The sequence below is a fragment of the Antechinus flavipes genome, chromosome 6 (assembly GCF_016432865.1).
Source record: "Antechinus flavipes isolate AdamAnt ecotype Samford, QLD, Australia chromosome 6, AdamAnt_v2, whole genome shotgun sequence".
In the NCBI taxonomy this organism is placed as follows: Eukaryota; Metazoa; Chordata; class Mammalia; order Dasyuromorphia; family Dasyuridae; genus Antechinus; species Antechinus flavipes.
Genome location: NC_067403.1, coordinates 181120360 through 181133019, shown reverse-complemented (window position 1 = coordinate 181133019; position 12660 = coordinate 181120360). Strand labels below are relative to the sequence as shown.

Genomic DNA, 12660 nt, shown 5'->3' with positions numbered 1-12660 from the left:
ACAAAGAGAATTTTTTTTTTTTTTTTTTTTTTTTTTGCTGTGTGATCCTGGGAAAGTCACTTAACCCCAATTGCCTCAGCAAAAAAAAAAAAAAAAAAAAAGAATTTTTTAATGAAAATGCGAATCTCTACTTCATACCATTAGCATTAAAGTATTACAAATATATTTATATTTAATGTAAATATGCACATATTTATGCAACATGCAAACGAATTTATATAAAGCAAGCAATATACAGAATAAATAGACAATATTTAAGAAAAGAAGGGAAACAGAACTAAGTGGGTTTGGGAAAGGAGGTGGGATTTTAATTGATTCTTAAAGAAAGCCAGAGAGGTTAGTAGTCCAAACAGAGGTAGAAGAGTATTCTAGGAATGGGGTACAGTCAGTGAAAATGGCCAGGGCTGAGATGGGAGTGTGTTGTTTGTACACGAGTCATGAACCCAGGATCACTGGATCAAAGAGTATGTGGTAGAGAATAAGGTGTAAAAACACCGGAATATGTACACACACACACACACACACACACACACACACACATATATTAAAGCCCTTGACATTTTTATGTATGTATGTATGCATATGTATATATTAATTTAGAGAATTTAATAGATATCATGTTATTTATATATGTGTATATATTACACATCATCCCATACATATCCATATATATAATATGATATCTACTAAATTCTATGTATTACTTTCAATTATTATATATTATATATATATTATCAAAATTGTCTTGCTTAGCTGGGCTTTCTTCTGTTCTCTCCTATGCATTTAAAAAATGTTTCAATGTACCTGACAGTCCTCTGTTCCATAAAAGTCTACTCCCTTTCCTCCTTCTCTGCCCCCAGAGAATTAAATTCAACTTTACAGTGTTAATTATTCTTGGTTGTAAACTTAAATTTCTGTCCTGTGAATATTGTATTCTTATGGTCATGATGACATATTGTGATAGGAGTGGTATGGTTTATAAATATTGGAAAGTTTCCAAAGGGGAGAGGGGGCTGCCTTTTGGATCTGACTGGTCCAAGAATTTAAGGTTTGAAGTATTGATGTGGTTTCCTGGCAACTGGAGAAAAAACAGCTCAGTCTTTTTTATTAGGAATTGGTATTCCTTTGAATATTCCTTAAAAAGAGGTCTCTTATCTTTCTCTATGCAAGTTGATTTATCTTTCTGACCAGGTGCTGTTGCCAGAACATATATGAAGGGAGAAGTCAAGAATATCTACCTGGATCAGTGGGTGAGCATATCCTTCTTAAATCTTTAATTGTTAGGTTAACTTCTTTTTACTCAATTTTTTTTATTGTTCATAAGTGTTTCTCAGTGTCTAACTCTCAAGCATGAATTATAATAGTAGCCTGGAGTAATCCTGGTCTAGGTTTTTAATTCATATCAACTAGGAGAGAGAGAGAAACAGATAAATAAAGACAGTCTATGTCTGGCTGTTGTATTTGAAAGTACGAGCCTGAGGAAGTAAATTTGTCACAGACACCTTTTTGGGACATCCCTTCCTTTCTCTGTACCTCAGTTTCCTCACCTGTACAGTGAGGTAGATCCATCCTTACCTATTCTACAGTTCTTTGATGCTTTCTTTATATACTTATAGATGATTGAAAATTAGAATACTAAACATAGCTCCATAATTAGGTATACTTCATCAGGTGCATGGGGTATGAAGCAGTGAATCCTCTGATTCGCAATGACCCAGAGGGGAATTTAAGCATGAGATCAACTAAGAAATGGGGCAACTTGTCCCCCAGTGAGACATCTATGCCCCCAAGGGTGAGTGCAAGGGAAAATGGTGAGAGGGAGCCAGATTGTGTTGTATAATACAGACTGATGGGAGAATGTGAAACGCCAGGATAGCAAACCTCCTACAGCTGCAGGGAAGAAGGGTATCTCTATAGGAGGAGGCAGGAGGTATGACCCCCTGCCATGTTGGCACCTATAGGCAGAGCTCTTGTGGCCCTTTCCTCCTCAGGGCTCCGAGAGGACAGTAAAGGCCTTGAGCAGCTCTTGTATACCCTGTCTCCTCAGGAAGCGAGCAGACAAAGGGTGGTATTTGCAATAGCTGACTATGGAGAGATAAAAGGAAGGAGAAAAGAAATCAAGAAATGGCCCTATTGAAGAATGTGGAACATGATTTCCCACTGGACTCAGCTATCTTTCAATGATATGAAAGAGGAAGTAGTCTGGAGTTGTCTGGGTACATTTAAAAGCTAGAATTAATGTATTTTGAAGTTTCTAATCTAAATGTCTTCAGAATATTACAAAACATCAGGCTTCTCTCCATGAGAACATACTTGAGGAACCTTGATAAACAAAGAAACTTTGTCCTAAAATGATTTAATCTTCAACAGGCTGAATTATTAAAACACATTTAAAGAACACGTTTTATAATTCCGACTTTCTTCTTTTGTGATACATCTCCAGGGGACATGGCAAAGGGAGGGGGGAGGGAAGGTTGGTATGTGGGTCTGGCCCTTTGGCTGTCTCTTGAGCCATTCATCTACCCTGACAGTCGAGGCCCTACTTTTTAGTCCTAACAAACTAAAAATAAGAAAAAGCTTTAGTAATATGGCATAGTTCAAAAAGGTGCTTCTAGAATTACCAGAACCCAGACCAGACCATCTCCAAGTCTTTCCCCACTCTACATAGTACCATACCACAAACTCAGCAAGGCTTACAGCACTTCCACTTCACCCCTAGGAAAGGGAAGTTCCAAATCACAGAGGTCATCTTTCTGGGAGGTAGACCCCAACCACTAGACCTTCTGATCATCCCAGGGCTGGCTGCTTAGCCTACAGCGCAGCAAACCACTTCCCCATAAGCCAGGAGAGGCTAAGTAAAGGGAAGAGTGGAGGGGCTGCAATTGGGCACACACTGAGCTCCATTTACCAGGCTACATGCTTCCTCATGGATCGTAGCTTCATCTCATTTTTAAAGTGACCATATAACATAATGGAAAGAGTTCTGGATTTGAAGGTAGGAAAATCTCGGTTTGAATAGTGTCTCCAGTGATTCCTAGCTGTATGTCCATGAGTTAGTCATTTTGTTCTACTAAAGTCATGGAGGCATTATAATCTGCATTAATGGAGGGAGTTCTCACTATGGGGATTTAATTTCTAATCAACATTGCTAGAAGTATAAAATATACTATGGCACCTTACTTTGGAAGGTTTTCCAGGATAGTCTTCAATTCTTCGCAGATGAGCCTGACTAGGCCATTCTTCACATTACTATAGGAAACATCAATCATAAAGATGTAGGCCGGTGGACAGGGAGGCTTGTTGTTCTGCAGGAAACAAGAACATCGAATACATCAATACAGGTACAAATCTGTCCATGGAACAATCCCAGCAACCAAAAGACTCTAGGTGGTTGTCAGGGATTTCATCTAATAATTCAGACATAAGGACTACAGCACATAATTGTCCTCATGATATAGCTATTTCTGCCAAAAAAAAAAATTACTAAGACATTATGGTTTCCTGAATCCAGGGTGAGCTTGAGGCTGGCTCACTGGGGAGTCCTTGGAATTCAAAACATCAATCCCAGTTTTAAAAAATGATTTATCATAAACTTGAAGCTGTACATAAGTACCACTAATTAAATTTACTTAATGATCACTAACATTTAAGTTAATTAATTTTAATGCATAAAATATATTCATTCAAGATGACTTCTCAATCACCCTTCTAAATGGGATAACCACTTATAAAATACTTTGCAATTTTAAAGCATTACAGAAAAACTAGCTATTATTAGCTATATGTTAGGATTCTTTGATTATTCATTATCTTCCATTTTTTCCTTTTACATGCTAATAATTAATGTATATATTCTTTTGGTTCTGCTTTTTTAAAAATTTAAACAGACCTTTCTGCCTTTTTTAATATTCCTTACCCTTGCCCGATCAGATTGTATCATAGTATTCTAATCCATTAATAGGCTACTTTTAGACAGATTGTTTCCTGATATTTTGCAATTATAAATAATTGTCTTAAAAAATCTTTGAATGGTTTTTTTTGTTTGTTTCTGATATTGTTTATTTTCATTTTTGAAGCAGATCAATGACATCACAAGATAATATCTTGACTCCTAGGCGAATTGTATTTAAGTGAGGCAGAGTTGCACAAAGTCATCATTTCTCTCTTCCAGAGTCATCAAAGTCCAGTGGCAGGACAAAAGTCCGGGTAATTGGGTATGGCCTTGCTCACTCTACACTCTCAGGTATATGACCAGCAATGGAATTACTGAGTCAAAGAGCATGACCACTTTGAGAACTTTCTTTACTCTTGTCATATTGTTCTGCAAAAAGATACCATAAATTTTTAAGTCACCAGCAATGAATCAAAGTGCCTGTTTATCTACAATCCTGAGTTTCCCTGCTTTAAATTATTTTTGCTAATCTGATAGATATGAGATGCTGATTCATACTTCTTTTAATATGCATGTCTTTGATCTGCAGTCAGATAATCTGGGATACAAATCCATCCTCAGACGTAACTATCCATGTGACAAGCGATTTAACCAATTTGGACTGTTTCTTCAGCTGCAAAAATAAGAGGTTTAGATTAGATAACCTCCGTCTTCTCTTCCAGCTCTAGATATCTTAAGTCTCTGAAGATTAAGAAGGTTGAGCCTTCCTTCCTACTTCCCAATGATTTCATGTTTCTAGAGTCCCAACACGATTTTTCTGTGAAATGATGGATGTGGCAGTGTGACTCAGGCACTGACCGACATAGAGGAGAGATTGGTTCAGAATTCTGGAGAATTATTCTGTACCAGAGCTTAGGCAGAAGCTGCTCTCCTTATCATCAGCTAGGAGCAGCCAGGAGTTTCCTCCTATTTAAAACCTTCTGAGCTAGCACAGGTGGCTGATCAGAAGGAAATAGAGCCACTCTAGTATGCCTTACTATACTTTCAAGAGTCTACCAGAATATCTAATTATCTTATTTTGTGAAATTATAGTGGGTTTTTATGCTTACCTCTTCTTAACTTCCACTTATACATTCAATTTTCCATCCAAACTTTCATATTTGCTATTCCCTATTTTCCACTTTCTGGAATGAATCTCATTTCTATCTCTTGGAAACCTAGCTCCCTTCAAGGATTAGCTCAGATGAGATCTCTTGTTTGAAGCCTGACTTTTCCATTTCCCTGCCCCACTCCCTCCATGCTCCCACCATTTTTTAAATTTACTTTGTAAAATTTGTGTTATTTGCTAATCAACATATGTATCATTTATAAGCTCATTGAGGGCAAAGACTTGTTTTGGATCTGTCATACTCTATTAATGATTGTTTCATTGAGTTAAGTGGAATAATAAATATCTGAGTCATGTTGCATTTTGCTTGTCTTCACCCCAACTTGCTTTCTACTAGCAGAGAGATATGCTAGTCAGAGTCAGGAAGACTTGAGTTTAAATTCTACCAAGTATTTACTAGCTTTGTGATTGTGTAAATAAGTCACTTTAATGTTTATTAGCCTCAGTTTTCCCATCTGTAAGATGGGGATAATAACAGTCTCTATTGTTATGAAGGGTTATTACTAAGATCAAATGCATCATATTTGTAAAGCTCTTTACAAATGTTAAAGTGGCATATTAACTATTATTATTATTGTTGTTATTACTACTACTACTTTTTAGGATATGCTATTCTCATGCTTCAAAATTAAATTTATTCTTTATTCCCTTTAGCCTGTAGCATGTCAGTAAGGGCTTTGGATAATTTTGGATGTGTCTGTGGTAAAAATGAAATGCTGCTGCATTTTCCCTCCCATCTGTTTTAGCAGAAACCTCATAACATGGGCCAGCTGCCACCACTCAGAACTCTAGCTGCGAGTCCTTAATGCTGTTAGAGAGGACATGAAGCAAAATAGGCTTCACTTTTTTTGCTCTTACAAAAATATTTAGGAAAGAAAAAAAAATTCAGAGCAACTTTATGGACTCTGGCCAGAAAAGAAAGCACCAAATTCACTTTTAATATTCCACCAGTAGACAAACCTGGACATTCTAAAGCAAATTCTGCACTTTATTATAATTATGAATAATAAACATCTTCAATAATTTTTTCAATTAATTTCAATCTAAGGGACATTGTAGAGGGGATCCTTATGCTAGTACAAGCTGGATTAACTGATTTTTGAAAAGCTATTTTGTGATAAAGTTTAGTTGTAATATATCATCAGGAGAAGCAGTGGAATATAATGGGGGGGAAATGGAGTTGGAAGATATAAGTTCTGGCTCTGGCATCTATTAGCTGGGTGATTGTGGTTCATTTCATGAACCTCGGTTTCCTTATCAGTAAAACAGGGGAGAATAATACTGCCCTACCTCCCATGGTGGTTGGGAAGAGGGCACTGTAGAAGCATAGTTGTTCTTGCTATTATGTTAGGAATCATAGCTCCCAATAAGAAACAGGATCATTTTAAAAGGCAACCCAAAACAATCTCTTATTAGTATAAACATTGGAAATCTGGCTTTCATTTAAAAAGGCAACTACAAGCTCTTATTAGTATAAACATTGTGAATCTGGCTTTCCTTCCCCACACAGCATCATCACATCAATGGTGGGCTGAAGAAACAGATGAATTGCAGACCAGTGGGAGTTATCAATTACAATTATGATGTCAATTAAAGTCAGTTACATTTTTCCTGACTTCCACAGAATTTGTTTCATGATGTAGGCCTGTTTTAATTTGGATGACCAATGGGTGGTAAGGTTCACTTATTCCCATAGTCCCAAAACCATATCACCAAATGTCTAAGTAGACATTTCCACCTGTATCCTTTACATTCAGTTCAAATTCACTATGACCCAGAATAAACATAGCCTCTGCCCTCAAAAACACAATCAATCAACAAGCATTTATTGACTGTCTACTATGTGCTAAACACTGCACTAGCCTAAACAGTTTAAGGATAAAAGTGCCTGCCCTCAAGGAGATTACATTATACTGAAAGAGACAATATATACACATATAAGTACATGTGGAATAAGTACAACATACATATAAATGTGGTTGAAAGAGGAAGGGCACAAAAAGTTGGGGAGAACAGGAAAGGCTTCATGTTAAAGGTGGGGATTATTATGCATTGTAAAGGAAGTCAGGGAATTTATGATACTGAGAGGGAGTAAGGGGACCAGTCAGGGGGAAAGCACAGAGACATGAGATGGCATGCTTGAGTGAACAACAGAGGGAAAGCCACTTTGGATGGACCATATGGTGTAAGAAGGAGCTTAGGTAGGTATAATGGGAGTTTATAGGTAGGTTGGAGCCTGTGAGGGGCTTTAAAAGACAAATGGAGTACATTTAGTGTCTTACAGGGAATAGGGAGCCATTGCAGTTGACTGATTAGGGGAGTGATTAGTGTCCTGCAGGAAAGGATAATCACTTTGGTGACTGGGTGGAGAGGACAGATCAGAGATGGGAGAGATTTGAAGCAGGAAGAGAAAGAGAAGGCAAGAAGTGATGTGGGTCAAAATTAAAATGGTATCTCTGTGAGTGAAGAGTATGGATGCAGAGTATGTGGGGGTACACAGGGCATGATTTAGCAATGGCTTGGATTTGAGGGGAGAGTGAAGAGCCAATAATAATAATGATGTGACAAATCTGGGCAAAAGGGAAAATTTCCATGCTTTGGATTTAAAGAAAGACGTTTAGTAGGAGGAGAGGCTTGGGGAAGGGAGAAGATAATATATTTTATTTATTTATTTGTGTTTATTTATCTAGCTTTCTTTCTGTCTCCATCTATCTCTGTCTGTTTCTGTCTCTGTCTCTGTCTCTTTCTTCCTCTGAGGCAAACAGGGTTAAATGAGCTGCCTAGAGTCACACACCTAATAAGTGTCTGAGACCAGATTTGATCTCAGGTTCTCTGCACTCCAGTGCTCTGCCCCAAGATAATATATTTTAGTTATGTTGCATTTTGATACCCCCAGAACATCCATTTGAAATATGGGGTGGCTAGTAATTTGTAACTCAAGCTTTGGGACTAGATGTATAAATTTGGGAGTGATTGAGAGCTGATGAGGTCACAGAAAGAGAGAGAGTGCAGAAAAAGAAAGAGCCATCCAGGATAGAACTTTGGGAACACACAGAAGTAGGGGACATAATATGGATGATGAATGAGCAAAGGATGCTAAACCTCTGTCAGACAGATTTTGTGTGAGATACTAGGAGAGCTTAGTGTCACAGAAGTCCAGAAAGGAGAAAGTACCTGAGGAGAGAGTGATTAACAGCTTCAAATGCAGCAAACATGTTGAGAAGAAAGAAACCTGAGACAAGAGCATCCCATTGGTCAATTAAAGAGGGCAGTTTCAATTCAGTGATGATGTCATCAGTCAAATAAGAAACGGGTAAGAAATGAATGCAAGGAGAAATGAAGACAAAAAGATCAGAGGAAAGAGACAGATAGAGGAGAGTAGATGGAAACAGTAGTAGGGTCCAGTGAAGTCTTTTTTAAGTTTTGGGAAAGATTTGCTGTTTGTTGGCAGCTGGAAAGAATGGGCAGACAGAATTGTAAATCTTTAGCTTGAAGGAAAGGAGGAGGGAGGAAGTGAAAACTTAAAATGTGTGTGTGTGTGTGTGTGTGTGTGTGTGTACATATAAATTTAGAGGGATTTTATGAGGAAGAGAAATTAGATTTGTTTCTCTTGATCCCAGAGGATCTTTGGGTGGAAGTTACGGGGAGACAAGTTTAGGTCCCAATGATCAATGCTCTCCCAACATGGAATAGACTATTTCTGAGGCAGCAGGGCCCCTGCTAGTAGAAGTCTTCAGGTAAATACTTCAGGATCATTTCTCTGGCTCTACAGAATTTTCTTGTCTACACAGACTGAACTAGACAGCCTCTGAAGCCCTTGCCAAATCTGATATTCTCTTGACTTGTGACCCACACTCAGATTTCTGGAGTTATTTCTGTTATGATTTTCTTGACCACTGGCCCTTCCCACTCTAGATTATCCTGCTTACTCTTTGCTCCTATATAAATCTTCTTTAAATCCATCCTCATATGGATTCTATCACTTCCTCATTCAAAAATTTCCTTTCCTTAAAGATAAAAATTTTTTTTTCTTCTGGCTGGATTCCAAGGTCTTCCATCATCTAGCTTCACCCTAAATGTTCAGTTTTATTTCCCACAGTTTCCTGACATTGTCTCTTCTACTCAAATCCTGGACTCTTGTTTCTTTTCTCTCATGATCTCATACACCCCTTTGGGTTTAATTATCATCTCTATGCAGATGTTTCACTGATCTATAGATCTAGCCCCAATCTTTCTCCTAAATTCTAATGCTGTACCCTAATCTGCCTTTTGGACATCTCAAACTAAATGCAGAGGGAGACATCTCACACTCAAAGCATCGTCCAAAACTGAACTCTGCCTTTCTTCCCAAACCTTCCCTTCTTCCCAACTTTCCTATTATTGTCTAGATGGATCATCACCATCTTCTCAAATACTCAGGTTTACAACTAAGGTTCATCTTAGGCTCCTCACTTGCACTCACCAATTTATTATCCTATATATAATTCATTGCCAAATTATTTTTATCTTGTAATTGTTCCCTTTTCACTCATCCCAGGACCATCACTTTCTGCCTTTATTATTGCAACAATTTTCTAACTGGTTTCTCTGCCTGAAGTCTCTCTTTATCCCAATTCATATTTCACTTAGTCAAAGTGACTTAAGAGCGTAACTTAGGAAAGCCCAGATGATTTTGGAAGGTGACCTGGGACAGCCCAAGTGCCTGTGGAAGGTGACTGAGACAACATAAGTGAAGATGACTTTCTCCCTTGAGTTTGCATAAAATCAAAAAAAGTCCTTGATAACCAAAATGCTAGCTCTTTCTTTCTCTTTTCTTGCTTTCATTCTCCAGGAATCATGGATATTTGAAAAACAGAGATACTGAGGTAAACTTAATATTAAACAACTGGAGCAATTAAAAATAATCAGCATGTTTCTAAAATTTTTCTGTAAGACATTATTTCTCTAATTTCTATCCACATAGCAAATCTCATGAAAGCTGCTAAAAATGTTATTGGGGCTTTCTATTGGCTGCCAATTGATTTGATAAACTGACTCACCTATAGAGGGTCAGTTATATCTTGACACCTTCAATAGTAAAACAGATGGAGCTGGAATCACTTAACTCCTTTAAAAGTTCTGTAGAAATAGGAAACCAAGGGGGCAGTTTGGGGAGATGGGTATGGGTGGGAGGTGGCCAGACCAAGAGGAAATGCCAGGCAGATAATTGGAAACAAAGACCTCATTTGGGTTAGTCGAGTTATCTTTGGAAAAAAATCTCATCTGAAGCACAGTTCATGAATTTGTTAATTGTTTCTCCCCAATAACCTCTTTCTTCCTACCTTTCCCCTTTTGGCAGCATTTTTGGCACGCCTGGGGCAAACTGCCACACATGCACCCTCAACTCAACTTTCTAATACACATCTGCAAATAATTTAAAAAGGAAATTAGACCAATTTGGAGGAGTGGGGGACAAGAGGAAGTGTGGGCAACTGATTATTGTAGTACCAAAAAAATGGGTGTTAATGACAAAGCTGCCCCATTGGATAGCTTTGCTTCCCATCTTAACAAATATTTATTGTTAGCTGAAGTGACAAAGAGCCTGAGAGAATACAAGAGGCCAAGTGTCTGATCCTCTCATTTTGCAGGCGAGAAAACTGAGCTTAAAGAAGTTAAGTGTGACTGGACCAAGATCACACATTTACTAAGTGTCAGATTTGAAATCTGGTTTCAAATTCTTGGAACCTAAGTTTTACTCCTTTTTCCACTGCACAATGAGCAGGGCTCAATCATTTTGACATGGCTGAAAAGAGGACGTGAGCAGTCACCATATACTTGTAACAAGTATACAAAGTGCATGGTTCTTTTAAAAGAAGTCATTTAAATTTCTGCACTTTCTACAATTTCTGCGCCCAAGGACAAAGCTCCAGCCATTGTGCATTAGTGATAGCTATCTTATCCTTTCCATCTCTTCTCTAGAAATGTTCCTAATTGGTTTGCAGCAACCAGCAGCCCAAAAACTACTGGTAGCATTGATGATCTCTGTATCCTCATGCAGAGAGAGCAGTGAGCCTCATTCAGGAGGCCCTTTAATAATGTTTATTAACCTGAATTGAAAGCCCAACTCCATGATATAGAGACTGTTTTCTTGGATTGGGGAAAAATTATCTTAATCAATCACTGGAAGGAAAATCTTTTGGTATGGATTGGGTTTAATCTCCTCCCTTGAGAAGAGGTGAACGACTCCTGATCTTGAGATCTTTCCTCATCTCTCCCTACAAACCGATTTTGCTTCTTTAGTTCTCAGTTTTTAAACTGTGGTTTGTGACCTTCATATGGGGTCTTGTGCCTGAATGGGGGGTCATGACATTATGATTTATTATCAGCAAATGTTTGATTTGTATGCGTACTTTATAAAGTGACCGTCACTTTACGGTCACACAAAAATTTCTTGGGCAAAAAGAGAGTATAAGTGGGAAAAGTTCAAGAAACATTGCTTTAGTTCATGCTGGGTCACAATCTGGGCACCATCATCACCAGAAAAAGAAGTGGATCTGGGATTTCACTGGATCTGGGAACTCCTGGATGAGGAAACTCCTCCCCCCAATGCATTTCTCCACAAGTCTTAAGAGTTTCCTCCAGACATCAATCTGTAGCAGAGGCAGGGCCTGAACTCAGATTTTCTGCCTCTGAGACCAGCTCTCCAATTGCTCCTTGGTGAGGCCCTACAGCTTCTCACAATCACAATGAACATTTATTCTGCAATTCTGGGAGCACTTACTCTGCAGTAATCCAAAGTAGCAACGAATTCATAAGATCCCAGAGAGAGTTCTGGCCTCTCATAGTGGTCTAGCCTTCTGCCAACGTGGTCCAGATGTTGGAAATAGAAGGGTGGAACTAAGGGAAGAAAAACAGAAGAATCACTTGTATGTTTTCATAAACACAGAGAAGTGAGTAAATCTTTAATGACCATTAAGAGAGAAAGGAATGATAGAGCCCTTGAAAGCCGCCTGAGAATGCACCTGCAAAAGCTCAAGCTCCGAGTGCATTGTGGGAAGGAGTTTTTACCTTGTGCATTTGACCTTATCTCATTCTACCCTTGAGAATTCCATCTGGATTTATTGCTACTTCCCCCAAGAAACTTCCATAATGTTTACTGTATGGTACCTTAGGCTCTGGTCCAGCTGAACCGATAACTAGTATTACTTAGTTTAATGTCTAAGCTGTGAATATGGCCAGCATGCTTGCCCAAAGGGCCTCCTCACAAGCCAACAGGGTCTGACTCTGTGTAGCCCTCTCTCTGATGCATTTGGCTCATGGTACATGTTTGCATTTTATGGGGGAGAAGATTACTGTATTAGGAAAAAGACTCCCCCTGGATGAGCCTGGCTGGGGAAATCCAAATCTAGTGTGATTCAAACGTTGTCAAGGAGAAGGAGGATTAGTTCTGGCAAATCCTTGGATGGCATCCAAGAGCACAAATATGCTGTATTCTGAGTCATGGGTTGAACGCTTGCACAAATACGGTGCGATATTTCTCGTGGAAGGGAATCTGGCCACATGAAGGTAAATAGGACTGACCACTGCAGCCCTTGTTCGCCACTGGCCTGCTGTTGCAGCT

General features: G+C 38.6%; 1 protein-coding gene across 3 annotated transcripts in view; it reads right to left on the bottom strand.

The window, feature by feature from the left end:
• The window catches only part of SEC24D (SEC24 homolog D, COPII coat complex component), a 117675-nt gene that overhangs the window by 36632 nt on the left and 68383 nt on the right, over positions 1-12660 (bottom strand). For all 3 annotated transcript variants that reach the window (XM_051965828.1, XM_051965827.1, XM_051965829.1), the window contains exons 10-11: positions 11821-11936; positions 3181-3305 (exon numbers count right to left, since the gene is read on the bottom strand). In XM_051965828.1, the coding sequence (XP_051821788.1) occupies positions 3181-3305; positions 11821-11936 (241 nt within the window). The remainder of the gene's footprint in view (positions 1-3180; positions 3306-11820; positions 11937-12660) is intronic.